The 26,473-nt window shown below is 42.3% G+C and overlaps 1 protein-coding gene across 3 annotated transcripts in view; it reads left to right on the top strand.

The window, feature by feature from the left end:
• cep44 (centrosomal protein 44) overlaps positions 1-26,473 on the top strand; it is a 52,950-nt gene that overhangs the window by 1,623 nt on the left and 24,854 nt on the right. For 2 of the 3 annotated variants that reach the window (XM_030428274.1, XM_030428262.1), the window contains exons 3-6: positions 871-1,018; positions 3,440-3,577; positions 7,018-7,089; positions 10,810-10,962. In XM_030428274.1, coding sequence (XP_030284134.1) covers positions 871-1,018; positions 3,440-3,577; positions 7,018-7,089; positions 10,810-10,962 — 511 coding nt within the window. The remainder of the gene's footprint in view (positions 1-870; positions 1,019-3,439; positions 3,578-7,017; positions 7,090-10,809; positions 10,963-26,473) is intronic. The other variant, XM_030428270.1, reaches the window with a different exon arrangement.

Here is a 26,473-nt window from a genome sequence, read left to right as displayed (position 1 = left end):
ACTGTGTCGTCAGCATACATTTGGATGTTGGCATCTGGATATACATATGGTAAGTCATTGATATATAATGTAAATAGCAAAGGGCCCAGTATGGATCCTTGTGGGACTCCTGTGGACAGATGAAGAGCAGCTGATTGATGATTCTGTACCTGAACCGACTGAGATCGATTTGACAAATATGATTCAATCCACTTAAGTGTATCTGAACAAAAATTTAAACTAGCTAACTTTGACATGAGAATTCTATGATTAACAGTATCAAATGCCTTCTTGAGGTCAAGGAACACAGCTCCAACAACACCACCTTTATCCAATAGAGATTTGATTTTTTCTGTTAAAAAACAGTTGGCTGTTTCAGTTGAATAATTGGCTCTGAAGCCGAATTGCATTGGGTGCAGAGTAAAAGAGCTATTGTTTAGATGGCAGGTGATCTGTTCAGCTACTACTTTCTCTGCAACCTTTGACACTGTAGGTAGGATACTGATAGGTCTGTAACTGCAGGTTGAAACAGGATCTCCACATTTAAATATTGGGATGACAACAGCCGACTTCCAAACACTCGGAAACAATCCCTGAGAAATCGAGAGGTTAATAATTTTGGTAATAGGATTATAGTTAGTGTTGTACTGAGCTCTTTGAGCATAACTGCATCCATACCAAATATATCCTTTGTTCTGGATTGTTTCAGAGATCGAATCATTCTAGCAACCTCTGATTCAGAGACATTCCTTATGCTGAAAGCAGGTTCCATTGTTATATTAAGTGACACTCATGTCTTTTATTCCTGCGAAAAACTAAACAAAACTAATGCCTCCTTTTCTCACTTGTAGTTTTCTCACTCTTGCACCATATTTTTTGTTTCTTCACCAGCCTTTCCACAGGAGATGCCTCAGCTTTTCTACCAATACTGAGTTTTACCCTCATCTCCTTCTCTCCACCTTTGGCTGAGCAACTTACTGTGACTGGCCTAGAGCTAACCTGCAAAACAGACCTCAGATTCACTGACACTCTTTATAAGGTAAGTCATACATTCTTAATACTGGTTTCACAGGTGACTAAAGACCATCACCTGTAGGGATATTGCAGTGAAGTAATTCCCCCTGCGATTATTTGGGTGGCTCAATAGCACGGTATGCCTTATTGACTTTTTTTTTATGTGCCAAGGACTGTTCCTCTCCAACAGCTGATGCACTGGCACTGTCCTTCACCCCTAATATCCCTTAATTATCTGTGTCATTGTCAGCATGATATTCGCCATAGCTAGGGTCGAGCAAGCAGGCCTTTACCAAGCGTTTTTATAGGGCAGCTGGTTTGTACCTACTGCACATCTTTCGCTTGATGTCTAAAGTTAGTGTGGTATCCTTGTCTGATGGTTTCAAAACATCTTCAGTCAGGAGTTCCAGTACAGGTTTTACTGATGATCTCTTAACTTAGCTGTATGTTTTAATGCCATGTTCAAAGCCTAAGGGACAGCAATGTCCTGCCAGGTCAGAATTAAAAGATTGATACTGCTGGTCATCCAGAACTCTTGCTCCAAAACTCTGTCCATCATTTTTATCTGGGAGCACAGTCCTGCACAAAATAGTGGCTGTTTGATTATTAGGGCTGAAACAAGTGTCGTAGCAAATTATTTCCCTTGAGGCACAGTACGCTTGCTGTGCTAAATAGGTGTTGTAACGGTGTACGCTGCGGTGTTAAATAGGCCCCAGGTGTTGAAATTCCATTGTATTGATCTGCTCCAACTTTAATGTTTCATTTATCTATACTTTTAGCATTTTGATGTAATTTGTTACCACATTGTTGTGTCTCTCCTCTGCTGAACTCCTCTACACAAGCATACACAGAGTGAAGTCAGCAGAGCAGAGGAGAGAGAGACAGTGAAGTTAACCAGTTGATGATTGCCGCAGTTTGCTTGAGTTGACGGCAACAACACTCGTTACTGTAAGTGCTATAAAACCTTCACTTGTAAAAAGCCAATACTTTATCAATACTCCTGTTCAACAACCATAAACATGTTAGCATGTAAAAAAGGGATATTTTAATCTACTTTGTCTGCAGTGTCTTTATCCACTGCCGCTATTTTACACAAGCACAACATGCTAGCTTGGCTAATGGCAAAATGTTACTAACAGTGAAGGGATCTGTGAAACAAAAGCGGTTGGTATGTAATAACTGTTTAACTTTGCTTGTCCCATACCAGTATCTCAAAATTTGCCAAATTCTTGTGAACTTAGCTGCTGGCTAGGACAAACTGGCCACTCCTTCTTCCACCAGCAGTACCTGAAGGCAGTCAGCAGAGGAAGGAGGACTTATATTGACTGATAGCTGTGTTCTTCATTCTTTCTAAATTTAGTGTAGTATTTTAATGTTAGGTATATTTTAGGCCTGTTTCCCTGGAGGTATTATAGAGTTTACAGTGATTTTGCTGTTGTAAATATTAGGGCTGTGATCTCCTAGGCGACTGGTCGATTTATTGGTCGATACGTTCTGGCTCGACTAAAATTCTGATTTTTGGCGCGTTAATTACATAAACACGATCGTATACATGCAGCAGGTCCTCTCCATCCCAATGCTGTGTGTCCTGCATATGGCATATTTGACTTCATCAGGAGAAAAGTACCTGGTGCTAATGGGGGTGTTTTCAGAGCACCCCTGTTTCACAGGTAACAGAGTGTCTTCAGAACATCCCCCTTGTTTTCACTATTTTGGATTAGCCCAACCCACTACAGACAAACAGATTGAAGAACATACTAGAAGGCCTCGGTCTGGTGGTTTGTTAAATATTTATTTATTTTGAAGCATTTCATTTGCAGTCGTTCCTATTCTGCCATGTCAAAGACAGCAGCAGTGTGGCAGCATTTTATAAAAATGGAAAAAAAGTCAAATGCAAAGTTTGCAAGCAACAGTTTGTATATCACAGTTAGACTACAAACATGGCATATCACCTAAAAACGGTAAGCTGACCTTAAGCGGTAACCTTTTTTCTTCTTAAAGTGGACTTGCCTTTTGTGTTTAAGAGTAAAAGTTTAGGTTAATAGTTTGTGTCTCAGCCACGGAGCTGAACTCCTGTGTTCAGTATTGCTCTGTGCGAGGACACGCACAGAGCGAAATGATAGTGTCTGTTAATTATTATAACATGACAAAAACAATTGTCTAAATTTTCCTCAACAGCTCTTGTGCTGATATCACTAGTTGACATAGAATATTTTCGGAAATCACGGGCTATGATTTTGCGCAGATGCACGTGGTGCAAAACGCTGTCAGAGCCAGACTCCAGTGTGTTTATTAATTCATTCATTTTAATTAATTAATTTCAGTGCAAAATTGTCAAACGATTTAATCTAAAGCAAATCGACTATGAGTCTTCATGTTTATTTTTAATTAATACGGTACCAAGCCTGTTTCACTGTGTGTACTTGTGTATGTTTTGTATGTGTAGGTACTACGAGATGTTTTCAACTATAAACCCATATTGACCAAGCAGCAGTTCCTCCAGAGGGGTTTCTCTCAGAGGAAAATCTCTGTCATGTGCGATGTCATAAACTTGGTCCTGCAGAAACACAATCAGCTGATGAAGGTACAGAGCCTTTTCATTGTTTATTCTTATGTGTCACTGTTGTGTCTTTAGGACTGCACTGTGTGCAGGATGCATAATCTGTAACATTTTGTATCATACTGTTTGGTGACACTAAACTAATGTTATAAACCATGTGAGTGAAAAAAGTAACTTGCAGTCACATCCCTGAATGTGCAAATTTGCAGTGAGCATCACTTTCAAATCTACTCAACAAGCTAATCAGTATATAGGGGTTCAGTAGACTGTTGTCCCATTACTAAATATGAAAAAACAAACAATGAATTTAATAAAGTAATACCAGATGAAATGGTCTGTTTTTTGATAGTCGTGCTATAAAACGAAAAAGATGAAAGTTTAAATCTGTATGTGTTGTATATTTGTAAGTAATATGGAGTCAACAGGTTGTCATTTGTCTTCTTGGATTGGTTGTCAATTTCATAAAGCTGTCTCGTAATATGACCATTGCATAGAAAAAAGTTGTGATACCGTCTTGAGACTGTGACAATATCTACCAACATATCACAGGGTTATTATGCTAGTACATAGGGTACACAGGGTTTCCGCTGTTTCTTCAAAGTCTAAAATTTGACAATCTCGGTGTTAGGCCTTAAAAAGTCTTAAATATGTCCATGTTTTGCATATAGGTCTTAAATTACAAGTAGTTAGGTCTTAAATGTGTATCTTCATTTAGCGCTTCCGTCATCGCCTTTTTTTGTTTTTGTTTTGGGGAAATGTGTTGGTGATATCCACAGTTAGTGCTGTGTGTTTTACTTCTTTCTAAAGTATCCAGGAACGTAAGTGGCATTTTGCCAAGAGCCCGGTCGGAATTTGTCCATGAAAAGAACTAGTAGCTGGTTTCGGTGGTGTTTAGCTGTAGTCTTGTGGAGGACTTCTTTAAGTACTTAAGTAAATTGCTCATGATTTACATGAAGAAATTATTTAAGTTAGCTGGTAAAGGCCAATGGGATAAAAGCAGTCTAGATATATAACTGGTTTTACAGCCTTGTCTTAGGTTTCTGTGGTGGAGGCTAAATTGCTATCATTTAAGGACAAAGGATCGGAATCAGGGCCGATCTGGACATTTTTCCGCTGATCGGAATCGCAATCTTGAACGTGGACCCAAGGCCGATTTTTTTTTTTTTAATGTCAGAGCACAATTTGTGGCAGAACGCAGACGCGCACATAACGTTACTCTGGCAAATCTGTCGAAAAAGTGTCTGCAGTGTGGAAATAACTTAAATTAGAAAGCGAAAGCAGTCCAACGGCGACATGTAACATCTGCAATACGACCGTTTCGCTGCGCTGCATTTAATACTCCTCAGTTGATACGGCTTGTAAAAAAACTAACTCTCAAAGAATACAACGAGTTCACTCAAGCAATACAGGCAAAGACACTGAAGCAAAAAAACACTCGCGGATACTCTCAACAGAAAGGAGAAATATCCTTGAGACAGCGACATGGCCACAAATATTAGAGAGCGTAATTAAATTAATCGCTCTGGATAACCAGCTCATGTTCGTGGAAGAGAATCAGGGTTTTCTTCGTCACCTGGCAATACATTACATTGACTCCACTTTTGAGTTACAACGTGCCGGTATGCGCACAAGTTTTGTGGGTCTCATACAGCAGAGCATGTAAAGCAGGCAATCGAGGAGATGCTAAACGCAATAGACGAGCAACGCGTCCACGTTATTTTACGTGGCAACGTAAGGAATTTGTAAAAAGCAATAGATGATATAGAGTTACCAAGCTTGGGCTGCGTCTCACACACTTCAGGGTCTGCTGTCACAGTGCAGCATCACAGACTCACCTGCCAACACAAGGAAGGTGGTAGGCCAATGTTGCAATAGCATATGCAGAATAAGGAAGAGCCATATAAAAGTATATACTTTGTTTCAACAAAATAAAAAAAAACCTACTAAGGAACAGCTTGGATGCAGGTACTTTGTTTCTAAATGCAGCTGTATTATCCAGGAATATATTAGTTAAGGCCAAGTATCGGATTGGGACTCGGTATCGGCAGATACTAAATATTGAAAGACTCGGATCGGGATCGGGGTAAAAAAAACCTGATCAGGACATCCCTATTAAGTAGAGCACGATGAATAAGAAAAATAATTTTGTTTACATGCAACATGCATGCACCTGGAGCATGCCAACATTTAGGCTATCAGACAGAGCCCTGGATACAAGGGCCAATCAGATGAAGCCCCAGCTAGCCGTCAGCTACCCTGACAACATTTTTGAATTTGGTGGTGATTGCCAGGCTGAGGGAGGAGAGAAAAGCGATGAAAATGTGGTCGGCGAAGACCTTGTGGTGAAAAGAAACGGCACTTCTGCTATATGAACTCAATTTGGATTCAGGAAAGATGACGTGTTACAAACACAGGTACTGTGTAAAACATGCCAAGCAGTTGTTGCAACTTCTAGAGGAAATACAACCAACCTCCATCACCACCTGCAAAACAACCATAAAGACCTACACAAACAATTCAAAACTAATGTTAGCCATTATAAACTGTATAGTTAATTATGTGCAAACTTCAATATTTGTGTATTTATCGCAAGTTATATTGTCATCGCAATATTTAACAGTGTTATCGCACATCACAGGTTTTCCTCATATCGTACAGGCCTAGAATTAATCTCTTATAAGTAGAATTGTGTCATTGAAGAGGCACATAAGTTTTAATGCCAGAGCAACATGGAGGATGTGGTTAAAATAGTGAGTGGATTTGTACCACTGTACAAATGACTACCGCAGTTCTATAAAAGTACAATATCCCGTGCAATACCTCAGCCACAGCTTTTATTCTGGAATACCTTAGCCAAATGTTTCCATGGACATATATTTTATTCATAAGTTTTTTGATAGTTCTTTATTTTTATACTCTTTTTTTTTAACTCATCTACAGCTGCAACAAATAGTAACGAATTTCATCGGTTAGTTGGTTTACATTATGATGTACGTGCTATGGCACAGTTGATCTAGAGTCAATCTGTCTTAGTGCTATGCTACTGAAGGAAGAACATACAGCATCTAACATTGCAGAGTGGTTGGAGAAGTTTGCTAGATTTGTTTATGATTATGATGATGTTCATATTGTACAATGTTATGTTTATATGTATATACAAGTCTATTCTATTTTTTACCTTTTTATTACATTGTTTATGTTCTACTATTATTATTGTTTATTGTAATATTACTTTACTTTGGCTGCTGTGGCAAAGAAATTTCCCTGTTTGCAGAACAATAAAGGAATTAAGATTCTGATCCTGATATAGTCTGTCAGTGGTTGAAATTAACCTGTTAGCTTAATGTTTACAGTGAAGTAAGCTACATTTCACAGTTACATTTCTGACCTACCTTTCAAACAGTGCAGGTAGGCATTTAGCAAGCCGTTTATACTAAATCAGTTGTCCCTTCCCCTCTTACCAGACTCAACAACAGTTTTGTCCGGAGCCCTGTGTCCCCATACCCCTCCCCAACCCAATGGACCATCTCGAGAAGGTGAGCAACAGTGTGTTGAATAACTTGTCAGTTAGCAGTTGTCAGTTAGTCTGTCAGAATTTACCTTTTTAGGGCCCGAGCACGTCATCGACCTGTGAGGTCCCTATTGTAATTGGAAGGATTATTCTTGGTTATTATTTTTCCGTTGCGCTTTAACTGCAGTTTTGGAAGCCTGTACATACCCAAAAACTCACCAAATTTGGAACATTCGTCACATCTGGCGAAAAATTTGATAATTTAATGTCGTTTGGGCGAGGTCGTGACCTGCGGGCTCTGTAGCGCCCCCTAATGTTTATCCCCGCCTCCCACAAGTGCGTGGAAGAACGAAATTCAATACGCAGATTCCTCATGACCAGAAGCACAAAAAACCCAGTGGGACCCCTAGTGTCAGTCCAACAGGAAGTCAGTCATTTAGATGTGTGGCGGCGTTTTTGTCCAATTCATGCCTACTTTGAAAACTATCTTGTCCTAGAGCTTAAACACCACAGTCTTCAAATTAACGCAGTAATTTTCTTCATGCCTTGAAGAACAAAAGTTATGGAAATTGTTCAGCTGCGCCAAACTTTCGTGGGCGGTGCTTTGGAAACCATTTTTTCCTCACGCCGTCAAGCATCGAGACTTTATAACTTCAACATACAATTTCCTATCCACACCAAACTGCTCGTAACTGTGGAGGCTGTCTAAGGCATGAATACTTAGTCTGCCATTTTGCTTTTGGCCGCCATGTTGAAATATCGCCAATCTTCGTACTTAAATTATCTCCTCCTACAGATGTAACACCACCGACTTCAAAGTCACTCAGTAGCATCCTCTGACCTTGAAGATGAAAAGTTATGGAAATCTTTATCCTACGTCAGACCTGCTGGCAGTTGCGGAGCCCGCCATAACAATCCTTCGTCATGAAGCATCAAGACCTGATATCTCCTTCATACTATTTCCTATCTAGGCCAAATCTAGAGGGAATCTAGAGGGAGACGCCCTGAATAGATCTGTGCATCAATACTCTGTCATATCCATAGCCCTACCCACTGGAAACATAAATTAGTTTTAATCTCATTCCATTAGGGCTCCTACAAGCTGTGAGTGACACAAGTCGCCACTAGATGGCAGTGTTGTCTTTCAAGTCACAGGTGTCCTTTGTGGTTAGCAACCTCTGGATAACCTCTAGATAATTTCATTCCATGGCAGGAAGTCAGCCTCTAATTTATCAGATTTTATTGAAACTTCAAAATGTGGCTGCATGCACTTTATGGAATAAAAACTAGCAAACAAAGGAGAACTTAGATCAAAAGCATGACATTCATAAACAGCCATACATACATTTTTGAAAGAAGGCAAGTGAAGCATCATTTGACACTCATTTATCTGCATTGATCACAAACATAGTTAGATGTACATGGCATTTGCAGGTAGTTTTGTCTAAATTGCACATCACAACATGGAATAATTGAAGGGTAATGTTTAGAGCCAGATAATGGATAAGTCAGTGGTAGTAAGTCACAGCACACAATGTTAAATGAGCCAATTTACTCAGAATGCCATTTGCGTGTTGTGTCTGCCCTGTCAATGTGGCACAAAACAAGATGTCTGTAGTTGTGATTCTGCCCAACTTTTTTGGATGAACGAAGTGGCTTCCCCTGCGATTTAAAACAACTGAGCGATTTCTTTGGTGAAACACAGCTACTGCAGGACCAGTGGCGTCCGAAGGGAGGGGCCGGGGGGACCATGGCCACCCCTGGAAAATTACTGGCCACACCACTGGCCCCCCCAGAGCTCCCACCAATTTCCCTGACTGACTAAGGTGCTGGCTCAATAGGGAACTGTACTTTAAATCTCCACCTGTGGGGGTGCTAATGTGCTGAAAGGTGTGCAGTCTGATGGGAAGTCAGCACAAGACGCAGAAGAAGAAACAACAACATTTTTGTGTTTTTCTGAAATGTTTGTGTTTCTCAAACTTGAGGTAAATTTGTTGGATGCATATTGTCTTTAATGAAAAAGAGTCAAGGGGAATGCAATACACAGCCACAGACTGGAGCTGAATCTGAGTTGCCAGAAGAAGGACCATTTTGGTTTGCCACCCTGAGATTTTCACTGGCCCCATCTAGCCTCCCCAATGAAAATGTTCTGGGGGCGCCACTGTGCAGGACGCTGGTCAAACCTGGTCACTTGACCGCTGTCCCTTTCCAAAAGGGAGAATCACATCTGGCTGCACTCCACTACCTATCTAAATCTGTGGCATTCCACTTCCATCCTCCCCTATGATGCGCTGCCTTCCTGCCTTCACAGTGACAACAGAAGGCAGTGTCTTAGCTGCGCCGGTTGTCGAGTGGTTGGAGTGCATGCCACATACGCAGTGGACCCGGGTTCGAATTTAGGGCAGAGGAAGTTTACTGCAAGCCACAACCCCCCCTTCTCTGTCCCACTTCCAATCTATTCCCTGCAAAAACACAGGTGTCCATGCCTGAATGCCAGACAAAGGCAAAGAGAAGGCCGTAACACTTCACACAACATAACAGTGCAGAACCGATTGTCTAAACATACCCGATTATTAAATGTTTTAGAAATCATTCACCTGCAGTCCATTTGGATTTCTGTGGATTGCAGGAAGTTGTTCTGACTTCACCTGAAAGCGCTTAATACTGGCAGGGGCAACACACCACGTTACAAACACACGTTGGGAGAAGAGGCTGATATTCACCCCCGGCGTGCACCGTCCCAAACGCAGGCGGTTGCCGCCTCCGTGAACAACGACCGAGCAACGGGACTTAAGGCAGAGCGCGTTTGGACAGCAGCACGCCCCGACGCGTGCGCGGACTGCGAGGGCCCGTTCATCACTGCTTGCAGTTTTGATTTTATTTATTTTTTATTTTTTTTACTATTATGAAAAAAGAAAACTAAATCTCTTTCAATCAAGCACTGATTATTTTTCAACTTAATGATAATTATATGAAACAAAAACATCCTATAGTCTGTGCTGGATGTTTGTCAGTTTGAAGCAGTGAGTGACTCTGTTTGTATTAAAGTTACAGCCAATACTAAAATAATACCTTAAAGTCAGATTCTTTGCTTTGGATGCTATTGAAATCTACAGATATAGACTTATTAATCCTAAGAGGGGCAATTTGTTTGAGTAGCTTGTTGAACCCAAAACAAAACATGAATGCAATCTGTATTCAGACAGTTCGATGTATGTCTGCACAGTGTTATATTTGCACAGGTCACTGGCAGGAAAAAATACTGTAATTATTGGACTACAAGATACAAGACAGTTGCAAAGTTAGAGTTATATAAAGCTTTGAATGGATTGATTGGGCCCTGGAAATGTGGTTACAGCAGTTGTGCAGGGTTTGTGTGGCCTGTGGTAATGGGGCCCAGTGCGATCATTTTTCATGGGGCCCAAAATCACTGATGGTGTCCTTGATTGGCAATGACACTGACAGTAAAATTGGCAGTGATATTGAAGGTAGTAAAAATAAAGTTATATTGCACCTGATAATCAACATGCATTGAATATAATTTAACAAGACAAAGCAGTATTGAACATGTTGAAATTGCTCATATTAGTATTTAATTTAGCAAGGCTAAACGTGCTTAAAAACTGTTTTGTTAAGTTAAGCTTTTTGAGTCAGGGTTGTCCAATATTGGCCAGGCTGGAGCAGAAATAAGTTCACATGGTTTGTCACCCTAGAGTTGAATGACATTTTGTTTAATATGTTTCAGGCATCTGATGGGCCATTTGTTGTGAATCAAACAGAAAATCACCCCACATTTCCCACAAATACCCCCCACGCTGAAGCATTCTTCTCCAGCTCTCCTGGTAATGGCCTCACAAAGCGGGCAGGTTGCTGGGAGGACAAGGATAGCTTTCTTGACGTAAGCATTTACTAAATCAGTATACAGCCTAAGTGAAATCTTGTGGTAGATGTCAGTTAATAGATTCAGTGTAGCTCAAATTTGGACTACTTTGCCAATAGGTTGAGCCTGAATTAAGATTAAAGTGAAACTCTCGTGAAAAAGCAACCAAGGCTTTATTCGTGATTGAATAGTCAAACCGTCGTGTAAAAGCATAATTCCAACCAAAGAGGCACTTTTAAGATTTAAAGTAATTTCGTTTTTGGGCAAGTTAATTTTCAATGAGAGTGCTACGGGCACTTTTTGGCTTGCATCAAAATCTCTTAGGTTGCATTCTGGGATCGACACTTTTTGCTCCCATGACGGCGGCACACTGGAGGTATAGCAGCACCCGTGATTCCTTCAAAAACATTCTTTTTAGTAAAGTCTGTGTACACAAACAATGTTCTCAATGCTTGTATTCATGTGTAGAGACCCTGGTGATACTACGCGCAAAGTTTCATGTTGTGTCGAGCCTTCTTACCCAGAATTTCCACTGGATGCGTGTCTGCTGCGTTACGGCTCCGATCCGGTTTTGCCCCGCCGTCCGGTAATCCTCACCGGTTGTGTTTTGAGTCCGCCACGGTAGATAGCTACGGTAGACAGCTGGCGTCGCGAGGTCAAGGAGTTCCCGCAATATTCACATGATCACTCGCGACCGCAGTTATAGGTCTGTGTTATAAAAACAGAAACACGAAGTGTTCCCGACCGAAGGATTAGCAGAAGAACTTGTGTTTGAAACCTATCAGCTCCGCTGGCATGGAGGAGCCGTTAGTGTTTTAAAAATAACGATTTTGATGCTAGTGTAAAAGTGTCCCTGCACCTCATTGAAAATTAGCTTGCCCAAAAACTAAACTACTGTAAATCTTAAAAGTGCCTCTTTCGTCGTAATTATGCTTTTACACAAAGGTTCGACTCCATATTCAATCGCAAATAAAGCCTTGGTTGTTTTTTGGCGAGAGTTTACTTTAATTGAAAATAGGTTTTGGTTATTTACTCCTCCTGAAACGATATAGAATAAATATTCAAAAATAGTCAAGATAATTGCATATGGCCACTATTCATAGACAATCCATGAAGTTGAACAGGGATTCAACAAATCAAACCACAGAAAAAAGTTGTGTTAAAGAGAGAGCAACAATGTATCACATCCATGTAGCAGCCCTTACTTTTGGAAACCTACAAGAATTTACAGTGGGGCAAAAAAGTATTTAGTCAGCCACCAATTGTGCAAGTTCCCCCACTTAAAAAGATGAGAGAGGCCTGTAATTTTCATCACAGTTACACTTCATCTATGAGAGACAGAATGGGGGGAAAGAATCCAGGAAATCACATTGTAGGATTTTTAATGAATTAATTGGTAAATTCCTCGGTAAAATAAGTATTTGGTCACCTACAAACAAGCAAGATTTCTGGCTCTCACAGACCTGTAACTTCTTTAGGAGGCTCCTCTGTCCTCCACTCGTTACCTGTATTAATGGCACCTGTTTGAACTCGTTATCAGTATAAAAGACACCTGTCCACAACCTCAAACAGTCACACTCCAAACTCCACTATGGCCAAGACCAAAGAGCTGTCAAAGGACACCAGAAACAAAATTGTAGACCTGCACCAGGCTGGGAAGACTGAATCTGCAATAGGTAAACAGCTTGGTGTGAAGAAATCAACTGTGGGAGCAATTATTAGAAAATGGAAGACATACAAGACCACTGATAATCTCCCTCGATCTGGGGCTCCACACAAGATCTCACCCCGTGGGGTCAAAATTATCACAAGAACGGTGAGCAAAAATCCCAGAACCACGCGGGGGGACCTAGTGAATGACCTGCAGAGAGCTGGGACCAAAGTAACAAAGGCTACCATCAGTAACACACTACGCCGCCAGGGACTCAAATCCTGCAGTGCCAGACGTGTCCCCCTGTTTAAGCCAGTACATGTCCAGGCCCGTCTGAAGTTTGCTAGAGAGCATTTGGATGATCCAGAAGAGGATTGGGAGAATGTCATATGGTCAGATGTAACCAAAATAGAACTTTTTGGTAAAAACTCAACTTGTCGTGTTTGGAGGAGAAAGAATGCTGAGTTGCATCCAAAGAACGCCATACCTACTGTGAAGCATGGGGGTGGAAACATCATGCTTTGGGGCTGTTTTTCTGCAAAGGGAACAGGACGACTGATCCGTGTAAAGGAAAGAATGAATGGGGCCATGTATCGTGAGATTGAGTGAAAACCTCCTTCTATCAGCAAGGGCATTGAAGATGAAAAGTGGCTGGGTCTTTCAGCATGACAATGATCCCAAACACACCGCCCGGGCAACGAAGGAGTGGCTTCGTAAGAAGCATTTTAAGGTCTTTGAGTGGCCTAACCAGTCTCCAGATCTCAACCCCATAGAAAATCTTTGGAGGGAGTTGAAAGTCTGTGTTGCCCAGCGACAACCCCAAAACGTCACTGCTCTAGAGGAGATCTGCATGGAGGAATGGGCCAAAATACCAGCAACAGTGTGTGAAAACCAGAGGTGGCAAAAGTACTCACATTTGGTACTTAAGTAGAAGTATAGATGCTTGTGTAAAAAAATACTCTAGTAAAAGTAGAAGTACTGATTCAGCTCCTTTGCTCAAGTAAAAGTAAGAAAGTACAGGCTCTGAAATGTAAAGTACAAAGGTAAAAAGTAAAAATTAATTTTTTGCCGCCAATAATACACAATACCTCTTTTGATAACTCAACAAAACGAAAAGTTTGTTGCACACAAAATAGGAACGTTTTTTTTTATTAACAACCTGTTAAAAAACATAAATCACTGGACACAGTCTGTTTGCTGCAAGTTAAATTTCAGACAGAATAATCAAGACTGAATTGACCAGAGGTCCTGCATTAGCACCTAGATAATTTAGCTTTTAACAGCTTTGGTACTCTCCACTATATACTTAACATGTTACTTTTAACATAATTTGTATCTTTTAACACTTTATACAGAAAAACTAGCCAAGTTTTGACAGGCTTACTTAACGCCAATGTGCAAATCAGTTTTCCATTTCAGCAACAGAACTTAACACATTATGATCAACATGGAAACTAGTTTAATCATGTTGTTTTTCTTTGTGAGATATTCACTCATCTCTACAGGAATCCCACATTTTTTATTTAGCCTCAGCAGAAGCTGGTTCTCAAAGTTCTTTGAATCAAGGCATGTACTTTTGAGTCAGTTTAACTGCACCGACTTCGTGATGGCTTAAGAGTTATCAGAGTCTCGATAGAATTGGTGATTACGGAGCTCCGAATATATATTGAATTGACTTCTTGCGTAAAAATAACTGGGAGAGAAATGCCGGCCGGACAATCCTTCTCTGTTACTAAATACAAGAAAACAAAAATGGTTTCTTTGGCTTTAAGTACGATACTCTAACAATGAGCAAAATATCACAAAAATAAAAGAATCAATTTCGTTCTTGCTCGAATTTCACAGAAAAAATCTTTTCAGAATAAAAGAGCTTCACCGGGAGAGGTATCTCGCAAGTGGCTCAAATCTCTGGAGGTTACTAAGTCTCAGAGCTTCAAAAATCTGGCAAAGTACGGAAATTAACTTGAAAAATAAGAAGTTGCGCGTACTAAAATTAAAGTAAGTACGAAAGTGGCAAACGAAAGCAAGCGAAGAATGCGAAGAGTTTTTCAGGAGAAGAGAGTGAGCAGCGAGATACATGGGCTTTTAATGTTTTAACCGGGGGCGGACTCGGGCGGCCTGGTCACGTTGTTTCCTCAGGCGACGTCATAGCTCATGTTACCGATTTCTCACTTGTTGAATCAAACTAATGATTTGATAAAGTTTTTAAATCGCAACTGACTATGTGCTGAAATCCACCATGGTCTCACATTAACAATTGTTATGGAAATATAAAAGAACACAATTGAAGTTGCCTAATAGGCAAAAGACAAATTATTGGTTAAAATACAACACAAATACAAGCACATAATCATTAAAGGCACTAATGGCTCAAGAATATCTCATACATTGACAGTTTATACTTCCCGGACATGTATCAGATTAAAAGAAATCGTCTAAATACTTAGAAATAGATGATAAAATAGAACATTCCATTAGTATTGGCCTTTGAAATTATACCAAAACTTACCAGGAGGGGGTACTCTCGCTCCACCAAAATATTGACATTAACCCTGTGATTCTTAACATAAGTTTTCTTTAACCAACACAAATGAGAGACAGAGCATGTTTGAGGTCTCATTTAGCTAGTTAAAGGTAAACTGTCAAAAAGAAAATGAGTTTGTAATCTAATGTTTTTCTGTATTACAGGAGAAATCGAGGCTTTTGGTTTCTTTAAAAATGAATGTGGAGACACCCTGCCGGGTTTGAGTGTCGCAACTTATGGGATGACATCTTTATAGTACATGCCAGATGTGGGCCTTTCCTTTGGTGACAAGCAAGTTGTAACAAAGGATAAACCTGATGTTCTCCAGTGATTGAATTGGCACTGAATGTAAACAGTCCGTGAAAGCATAGACAGGCACTGATGTAACTCAGGTATTGATCAAGTCCTTTCTGAGCCTGATTGTCCATAGGTTTGTTATGAGAGGCTCTAATAAGGCCAGAGTGTGAGAGAGAGGGCAATAAAAGGGGTCAGGACTCTCTTTAGGCGGGGGAAGGAACAGAATCAGGAGGTTATCTGGTGATTCCACATGAGAACTCAGCAGACTGTCCTTTCTCGCAGGCGAAAAATGCATATAGCTGGATCACATGCTGTTTTTGTCAACAGTATAGTGTCAAAGAAAAGGGGGGCAAAGGAAGTACAGTATCCAGGACACCACAATATGGCAGGGAGTAGGTGAGAGGTGAGATGGACACTGACATGCCATTCACACCTCCTGTGGTGAGAGAAACAGAGGACGATGGCTGGTTCCTACAAATACCATATTACTAAAAGGGTTATTTTTTTATTTCTATTTATTTCTTTATTAGTTTCTTTCTCCCATTTTCCTTAACAAGAAAACATACACCCACCAAACATATCTGAATGTAATATTTTTAACATTTTAAATGTATTAATCTCAACATTAACCAGTAGATTTTTTATCATTAGCCTCTTTCACACTGCCGTTTGCATGCGGGGATCCTGCGCCAATTCTCCGCACCCACCTCTGTGTGAAAGTTTCAGATGCGGAGAGGGGGGAAATTTTGCTCCGGCGCTGATCCGCCTCTGGAGGTAGTATCAGGGCCGCATTATTGGTGAGCCGTCCCAGAATGAACAGATAATCCGGAGGCGCGGAGCGGGGGCTTGTCGGTCTGACAGTCTGATAACTGCACAGGTCCTTCACTCAACTAAATATAGAGAAATGTCCCACAAAGCAACGTTACAGGACCGAACAGAAGTAACGTAGTAACTGTAACTGTCTTTAGCAACTTATATGAGGAAAACAAATACCACAGCAGTACGTGGAGAAGCATTTGTCCTCCCGTCTGTCCTACCGACTCTTCGTCACATTTCTGCTCGAAAAACAGCGTCTGTCACCAGCACAAAACTTTAACTCACCGAGTGTTTGTGATGAAAATAAATCACTGCGACCGTCAGCCCTCCCGACCGAGACTTCACCGAACTTTCCCCCAGAAAACAGCCTCCGTCCCTGCGAGTGACAGAGTCAGACAGCGTCCTGTTTACTGATGGTGATTATGTATAATTATGTAATTTAGCGCGAAAAACTTAACTCCGTTACTTTCCAGGATTTTGGGGTCAGGATCTCAATCACTACACATTATAACAGCATCTATATGATTATAAACTGTTTGGATTAACACGGAGAACACCTGGGAAAACACCGACGTCATCAACATGACGTGTACCGTCACGCCTCTTTAGGAGCCGCAGCGCCGGCTTTCTGTGTGAATTACACACGTGAAGGCGGAGATGCTTCGCTCTGTGTGAACTACCGCTCCGGAGATAATGTGGAGAGGCTGTTTAAAAACGGCTATTGTTTCCTGTGAGAAAAATAGGAGCATATGAATTCTATAAGAAGTCTTTATCTTTTTTTTGCAGTTGTACTGTTAACTATTTATGTAGCTATTATTAATCCATTGAAGTCATTTAGGTTGAGACTTATTTATGAAGCCTAAGTCATGATTTTAGGGTCCATATCTTTTAAATTTTATCCTTCTTTTTCTCCTTGGAGAACACACTGAGGGAGAAAACCCATTAATGCTGAGGTACAGACATACAATACAGCAGGTCAGGTGAAATCATTAAAGATGCTCCGAGGTAGCAATAAAGAAAGATTATATGGTTAAAACTAAGTGAAAGTTAAAGATGCAGATTGAATTGAAATGAGTTGGATAAATGATTTAAACATTAAGAACAATTAAAAGCATTAACAATTACAGTCAATTAAGCCTTGCAATAGTTACTGTTGCACAGTAATTAACAGAAAGCAGTTCATCATTGTATAATTTATTTAATTTCTCATTTATTCATTTTTAAATCGATTTTCTGTTAACTGATAGAGGTCATTAATGTAAAATGATATGTCAGCATTAGGGGTGTCACGATCTTGATTGTAAGGATATCGATCGAAATGATGTCACCATTTTTTGACCATCAAAATCAAAGATGGAATCAAGGATTTAGCCACCAGATTCACGTCTGGCAGGCGTGCCAAGAGGGAAAAAACACACACCAGAGTGTTGTACGGCGAGGGAAAGATTGGATCTGGCGTTACGGCAAAAATTAAGGAGAACTTTGCGGTGGCCAATCACATAAGCTGATGATCAGACTATAGGACCCTACACACCACCCAGACTCACACTAACAGCCAATGCCTTTATCCGACCACTCCGTTGCCTCTTGTTTGACCCCTTCGGCAGAAAAGTTGCATTGAACACACTGCTTCGACGTGCTGCCAACTTCACAGTTGCTTGGACGTTCTGCACTTGTGCAAGATGCAATAAGCGGGTGGTGCTAGTGTTGTGTATATAAAAAAAATCGCTGGACTCTTTACTTTTGATCAAAATGAAACTTAACTATTTCAGACAAAAACAGCTGCATAGTAAACATGCAGTGAGGCATTACCAAACGAACACAGATTAATTCATCCTGAACTGACATAGCAGCTAGTCTCGTGCCAGTAAAACAAAGTACACACAGTATTCCGCCCCTCCCACACACCACGCTGATTCGCTAGCACACCGCCAATCCGAATGGTCATACAGCTGGCACACAACCAATCAGAGATTCCAATGGCTCAGACGGCCGACAGCCAACCTCCTCAGACTTCGCATGTTGAATCAGAGCAGAGCACGTTGGTGTTTCCCCAGGTGTCCCCCTTGTCTATCTAAACCCGCGGACAGTTTATAATCATATGGATGCTGTTATAATGTGTACTGATTGAGATTCTGTAACGTTGCTTTGTGGGGCATTTCTCTGTATTTAGTTGAGTGAAAGACCTGTGCAGTTATCAGACTGCACAACCCGCTCCGGGCCTCCGGCTTATCCGTTCACTCTGGGATGACTCTGCAATAATGCGGCCCTGATACTACCTCCAGAGGCGGATCAGCGCCGGAGCTAAATTTCCCCCCTCTCCGCATCTGAAACTTTCACACAGAGGAGGGTGCGGAGAATTGGCCCAGGATTCCTGCATGCAAACTGCAGTGTGAAAGAGGCTAGTCTTATGAGATACGCCCTCGTTCAGGAAATCCATTCCACAGTTTGCAGCCAGCTAGCAGGCTAGCCTTGAGCAGCACTCTGGCTAGCCAACATGTCCACTGTGTGGAAATATTCTACACTGGAAACACCGCAAAGCAAGACAGCAAAATACAATAGCCGTTTTTAAACAACGTCTCCGCATTATCTCCAGAGCGGTGGTTCGACAATTCTCCGCCGATGGTGATTCACACAAAGCGAAGCATCTCCGCCTTCACGTGTGTAATTCACACAGAAAGCCGGCGCTGCGGCTCCTAAAGAGGCGTGACGGTACACGTCATGTTGATGACATCGGTGTTTCCCAGGTGTTCCCCCGTTAATCCAAACCCACGGACAGTTTATAATCATATAGATGCTGTTATAATGTGTAGTGATTGAGATCCTGACCCCAAAATCCTGGAAAGTGACGGAGTTAAGTTTTTCGCGCTAAATTACATAATTATACATAATCACCATCAGTAAACAGGACGCTGTCTGACTCTGTCATTCGCGGGGACGGAGGCTGTTTTGTGGGGGAAAGTTCGGTGAAGTCTCGGTCGGGAGGGCTGACGGTCGCAGTGATTTATTTTCATCACAAACACTCGGTGAGTTAAAGTTTTTTGCTGGTGACAGACGCTGTTTTTCGGGGCAGAAATGTGACAAAGAGTCGGTAGGACAGGCGCTTCTCCACGTATAGCTGCAGTATTTGTTTTCCTCATAAGTTGCCAAAGACAGTTACAGTTACTACGTTACTTTTGTTTGGTCCTGTAACGTTGCTTTGTGGGACGTTTCTCTGTATTTAGTTGAGTGAAGGACCTGTGCAGTTATCAGACTGTCAGACCGACATGCCCTCGCTCTGCGCCTCCGGCTTATCCGTTCACACTGGGACGGCTCACCAACAATGCAGCCCTGATACTACCTCCAGAGGCGGATCAGCGCCGGAGCGAAATTTCCCCCCTCTCCGCATCTGAAACTTTCACACAGGGGAGGGTGCGGAGAATTGCCACAGGATCCCCGCATGCAAACGGCAGTGTGAAAGAGGCTAATGTTTGCAAAGGTGTTATTCAGAGAGGTGGAAGCTCCCTCGCGACGTACAACACCACTAACGCAATTAAACATTTAAAATGGCAAACCCATATGCGAGACGACGCTGGCGTGAATATCACTGCATCTCAATCCGTGGCAAAACCGTTTTTTTCTTTTTAAACAAGAAAGCCAAGTTGTCCCTACAACAGGGTGTCCGCAGGGTTGTAAAAGGTTTTAAAAGGTAGTAAATGAAATTAGTAAAAATTAAAGCCATTAAAACGTATTAAAAAGTAAGAAACGTCATCTGACGATTAGAGATGCACCGATCAGGATTTTTGGGGCCGATCACCGATCACCAAAAGCAGTATCTGCCGATCCCGATATTGCCGATCACCGATCACAGCGTCAAATCCATAAATTCTTCTATATTATTGTCTTGTATAACTTTCATATATTTAATTAATGATTCTTCTTACACAGCATTGACATTGTATTATTAAGTATAAAAATTAGGAGATGAGAAAGTATCATGAATTGACCACCGTTTTATTGCAGGCTGAGGCAATGTGCAATATTTCACACTCTAGAGACTCTCTTAGAGACAACTTGGACTCAGCTTACATAGAGTAACTGTAGCTTACTAGGGGGAATACATGCAGTCAGGGTGGGAATTTTGTCATTTTAGGGGCAAGTCCATTTGGCCTTCAGTTTTTTTTTCAGGGGCACCAAGGCCACATGACAGGGCACAAAGGCCACTGGGTAAAATGTGTTGATTTACCTTTCAGACTGATACCATAACATCCTAATTTATAATAAGACATGGATTGTGTATTAAAACATTTTTTTATACCAAAATCAAGTTAAAGTTACATTAGAAAGTAGTTTTTGTTAAGTAGGGTTAGGGTGAGGTGGGTTTTGTGACACCTCATTGAATATTAGTGTTATTGAATATTTCTCCCAATAGAAATTCCCCAAAATTATGGCAAAGCACATTTTTTCCAAACAAAAAATTGTAGAATAACCAGCAGGAAACCACTGATGTGTGGAGTGATTTTGGTGACACTACACTCTGAATAATAGTGAAGTTATTGAATTTTTTGTAGTTTCTCTTTTCGGTGTTGCACTTTGTAGACGGTCCCTGCGCCCTCGTCTCACAGACGGCTGACCATACAGACCAGAGTTAAAGTCCAAACGCTCGTTTTGATTAACATACGGTTGTAGCTCGTTGTCTACCTTACTACGGTAGAAAAGACCCGTCGTTTGTGTTTTAACAAGGTTTCACTTATGAGTTATTGATCCAGGAAGTTCGAATCTGTGAATATATTTCCAACTTTACCGGACTAAATCCTACCACATAAGTTAGTTACGTATCATGTCAAAACCGGCTGCGCTCGCTTTCGCACCTGTGCTGTAAGTATCGTTCTTCTGTTTTGAGACGCTGCTGCTGTTTGAGAGGCTTTCACGTGAGATCATTGTGATGATGAGACTCCACCTGCGCGAACCGCGGACTCACTGAAGTTACTGTGAGTGACTACTGTGCACTCAGGTGGCTGTAATTAAAGGCAAGCTCGCTACGCCGACCGGGCCAGGGGCACAGAGGCCACTGTGGCCGTATGATGAGTGTTTTTTTCACGGGGCATCAAGGCCAAAGTGCGGGGCAACGGCGGCCATGAAATTCCCTCCCTGCATGCAGTTAATGCACTGTCTTTATACTTAAACGTCATCTGATCGGCCTGATGTGATCTATTTTGAGAACTCCGATCAAAACCGATTGACCGGCATTATCGGCCGATTGCGATCGGTTGCCAATCGATCGGTGCATCTCTACTGACGATGTATTCAATTTTCGAAACCACTATCCACCTATGAGATTTTTTCCATTGGTGGTAGGTGCAGGCCTAAATGAATTGAATTATATAAATATATGTGCGAGTAGGACCTGAGAGGTATTGATGATTTGATGTCAGACAGTGTGCGACACGGTTATTTGAGGCTCCAGACTGCGACCAAGTGGTGGCATTTTGCGACCGGTAGTGGAAGGAAACCAAAGCGAATCAAAGAATCTGGAAACTAGAATGACAGGTGGCAGGCCAATGTGTGTTGGCAAGTAGCTAATGTGTGGAGGGGAAGGGTCCGAAACTTGTTCCGAGCGCAGAAGGAGGAGGTTTCACTTTCAGTGAACAATGTCGAAATGAACTCCTTATTCCACCAGAAATGTGTCCGCTGCGTGTCGGAGCTGAGCTGGTTTTTCACTTTAGATAATGTCTTCACTTCCACCATGTCCGCTGTGCTGCCTATACGCAGGACGTCTACTTCAGCGGATGCCGGAGCAGGTCGCAGCAATTCGCTGAATTTAGCACTGAGCAGACAGGAAGTCACTCACTGAAACAACAAGCGGATAACATCCGGTTACTTTTCAAAATAAAACACTCCATGTTGACACCAGCACACAAACACTCAGGAACACTTTGTGTTGTTGTTTTTACAACATATACTGCGACACTGCAAAACTGGATCGAAGCAGTAATGCACTGGACACGAATCTGGTGGCATCTCTGGGTTATTTTCTCCCCGATAAGCCTAGAAGTGTGCCAGAGTCAAATCCTAACTTAGAGGATGAGTCCAAGTCTGAAGACAGGAGAGTGGCGAAAACGGGCAGAAAATAATGTTTTTGTGATGAATGAGTGCGCAAATTTGACTGGTTAAGGTCTCAGAGAAAAAAAAATTCCATGAACCGCAGATTTTGCAGTTGATACACGCAACATGTGGGGAACACGAAATCTGCAGGTCATGCTGGCACTACACAGTTAAAACATAACACACTGGTCAAACACAGTGCTAATCTAAGTGATAAAATATGCCGTCACCTGTACTCCAATGAAAATGCAACTCCACTGTTAGTTGCATTTAGAAGACAAGAGGATCACAATCAGTGCGCTGAGGAAGCCAAGTTAATATTGTGTTGGTATTAAAAAATATCGTGAAGGTATTAAAAAAGGTATTAAAAGGTATTAAATTCAACTTAAGAAGTTCTGGGGCTGTGCTACCAACTTTGAAGGATGCACACCTGAACAATTGTCTCCATGGACTCACCTTTCTCCGCTGATCAGCTGTTAGCCCCGCCGAACAGCTGTTAGCCTCGATCAGCTGTTAGCCTAGCAACACTAACTTGCTAAGAGGGAGCATCCAGACACAAGTTTGTTTCCTCTTTGTTAGGTGTCCTTTGGTACCATGAAAGGCACTATATAAATTAGGCACTGTATAAATTTAATGTATTATTATTAAAAAAGCACCACATGAAAGACCACGAGGAATTTTTAGTCAGAGGGCAGAGAGACGAAAGGAGCCATCAGAAATCACTTCTGGAGTCATTCCAAAAGCAAGGTAAACTCCCAGCTGACAACATGAAAAGCTTAAGGGGTTACCAAGAAGTTGCTCAACTTGACCAACCATTATCATTGGTGGAAAATGCGGGATTTTGCAGCCTGATTGAACACGTGCAGCAACAGTATAGTTTACCATCCAGGAGATAATTATCAGAGACTGCACTACCTGAACTATTCAACCGAGTTTCAACCAAGTTAGCTTAGAAGTTAAAAGGGGTTCCAGCCCTGAGCTTTACTACAGCTATTTGGAATTCAGGTGTCTGCCCAATGTTATACTTGCCTGAAGAGAGTAGTTTATTTCAGCCTCATATAAAATCAACAATAATGATGATGATAATAATAAAGCAAATAGAGTTCTGGTTTCGGAATAGTATCGGTTTCGGCAGATATCCAAATTCAAGTATAGGGATCAGATTGGAAGTGAAAAAATGTGGATCGGTGCATCCCTACAAATAATAGAATAGAATAGAATAGAATAGTCTTTATTGTCATTGTACAGGAGAGTACAATGAAATTGAGGGTGCTCCCGCAGCAACAAATAAAAAAAAAAAGCAACACATAGAACAAATAGTAATATAAATATAATAAATTATATACACTACTCACAATAAGTTAGGGATATTGTTATTTACATGAGTGCTTTTCCTGACAAGTCTGAATTTTAATGAAATAAGTAAAAGTTCCCTTTGATATTACTAATAATGAATGAGAAGAAACACTATTTTCATTAGTTTGATATTTATTACCCCAAAAATGTAGACAATAACAAGGATAGCCTCAAATAACAAAAATTGACAATGTCAGTAGCGGGTGTTTCCACCATTTGCCGCAATGACAGCTTGACAGCGACGTCTCATGCTCCTCACTAGCCTCATGATGTTGTTCTGAGGCAATGCGTTCCACTCCTCCACAAGTGCTAGACGCAGTTCTGCCAGGTCACGTGGGGGTGGGGTACGATCATCCAGTCTCTGCTTCAGCTGGTCCCAGACGTGCGCTATGGGGTTCATGTCAGGGGACATTGCTGGCCATACCATATGAGGCACTCCGACTTCCTGAAGTCGAGCCACTCTGGCACGATGTGGTGGAGCATTATCATCCATGAACAGAAAGTTGGGGGTGTGCTGGCGGAATTGGGGGATGATGATGGGTCCTGTGATGTCTCTGAGGTAAGAACGTGCAGTGACTGAGCCATCTACAATAACCAAATCTGTTTTGCGCTGACTGGTGATGCCTGCCCAGACTGTTGCACCTCCTCCACCAAAGGGAACCCTGGGGACCATGTTGACCTCGGCGTATCGCTCACCTCGCCTTCTCCAGCAACGCTGACGACTATCATTTCTGTGCAAGGTGACCCAACACTCATCAGTGAACAGGACGGTAGACCACTGCTGCATTGTCCAGGTCACATGGTCTTGTGCCCACTGCAAATGTTCACGGCGGTGTCTTGGTGTCAGTGGAGTCACCTGCAACGGTTGTCTGGCATTCAAGCCAAAGCGGTGGAGTCAGTTTCGAATGGTTTGTCTGGAAACCCTAGTACCCCTCACATCTCGTAACTGGGCCTGCAGCTGTGTGGCAGTTGCATAACGATGTCTGAGTGCATAGGTCCTTAGGTACTGGTCATTGTTGCGGTCTGTCACTCATGGGGCTCCACTCCTGGGTCTGTCACGAACTCTGCCAGTAGTTCTGTGTCTTGATGCAAGTCTGCTGATGACACTTTGAGACACACCAAGTTCACGAGCAACATCTGACTGCCTGCCACCGACCCAAAGGCGCGCTATGGCCAGGTGGCGCTGCTTGTCCGTTAAGTGACATCGTGTGTTCATGGCTGTTTGAATGATAAATTTGGAATGACTTACTGACAATACCAGCTTTTTATACCCACAGAATGTTGAAATTGATGCCACATTGAAAAGGGTTGTCTTTTAGTTTTTTGGTATTGGCCCCAATATGTAAGGCACACTGTACACATTGAGACCATTACGTGGAAAACACAAAATGAGGTGTGTCTATCACCCCAATACAATTGCCTCCCTATCCCAAAACTCTCTGAAGTGAAACAAACACCGTATGTATGAAATCCACTGAGTCTCTCACAATATCCCTAACTTATTGTGAGTAGTGTATATATAGCCCTTTAAGGTGCTAAAGGGAGGTAGGAGGAGGTAGATTGGGTTTGTTCTTGTCGGGGGGTGGTTTGTGAGTGTATCCGTTCGTATTTGTAGTTCGTATGGCCCAGGGGAAGAAGCTATCAGTCAGCCTGCTGGTGTGGGACTTTGTTGACCTGTAGCGTCTCCCAGAGGGCAACAGATCAAACAGGGGGTAGGCAGGGTGTGGGGGGTCTCCTGTGATGGCCTTGGTTCTCCTGAGACAGCAGGATGTGGCGATGTGTTCCAGGCTGGTCAGAGGGCAGCCGATGATCTTTTGGGCAGTGTTTATGACCCTCTGCACTGCCTTCCTGTCCTCGGCTGTTGAGCCTGCGTACCACACACCCAGACAGTACTTTAGTACGCTCTCCACAGAGGAGTGATGGAAGGCCAGCAGCAGCTTTGTGTCCAGTTTGTTTTTCCTGAGGACACGCAGGAAGTGTAGTCACTGCTGAGCCTTCTTAACCAGGGCCCTGATGCGGAGTTGTGGGTGCCCAGAAACCTGAAGGTGGTGACAGTCTCCATCTGTTCTCCATTTATGAGGAGGGGGGTGTGGTCATGTCTGTTTTTCCTGAAGTCCATGATGAGTTCTTTTGTCTTTTGGATATTCAGGGTCAGGTTGTTGTCTGAGCACCATAGCGACAGTTCCTCCACCTCGGCCCTGTACGCTGTCTCGTCCTCGCCTCGGATGAGTCCAACCACTGTGGTGTCATCCGCATATTTAATAATGCGGTTGGTTGGGTGAGTTGGAGAGCAGTCGTAGGTGTACAGGGCGTACAGAAGAGGGCTCAGAATGCAGCCTTGAGGGGAACCAGTGCTGAGTGTGAGTGCAGTGGAGTGGTGGGGGCCAAGTCTCACAGACTGTGGGCGACATGACAGGAAGTTTCTAATCCAATTGCAGGTGGGGAGGGGGATCTGTAGTTCCAGCAGTTTGGTGATGAGAATGTCTGGAATTATGGTGTTAAATGCTGAGCTGTAGTCCACGAAGAGCATCCTCACATAGCTCTTCTTGTTCTCTAGGTGGCTCAGCGCTGTTTGGAGTGTGAGGGCGATGGCGTCCTCTGTAGAACGGTTTGCCCTGTAGGCAAACTGGTGGGGGTCGAGGGAGGGAGGGAGACAGTCTCTGGTGTGCTCGGAAACTGATCGCTCCAAGCACTTCATGATTACAGACATAGGGACGATGATAGAGGCCTTCAGACATGTGGGGACGGTGGCATGTGTCAGGGAGAGGTTGAAGATTTTGGTGAGGATCCCTGCCAGTTGG

The sequence above is a fragment of the Sparus aurata genome, chromosome 1 (assembly GCF_900880675.1).
Source record: "Sparus aurata chromosome 1, fSpaAur1.1, whole genome shotgun sequence".
NCBI lineage: Eukaryota > Metazoa > Chordata > Actinopteri > Spariformes > Sparidae > Sparus > Sparus aurata.
Note: the sequence above shows the minus strand (reverse complement) of the source record. Positions and strands in the feature narration are given on the sequence as shown.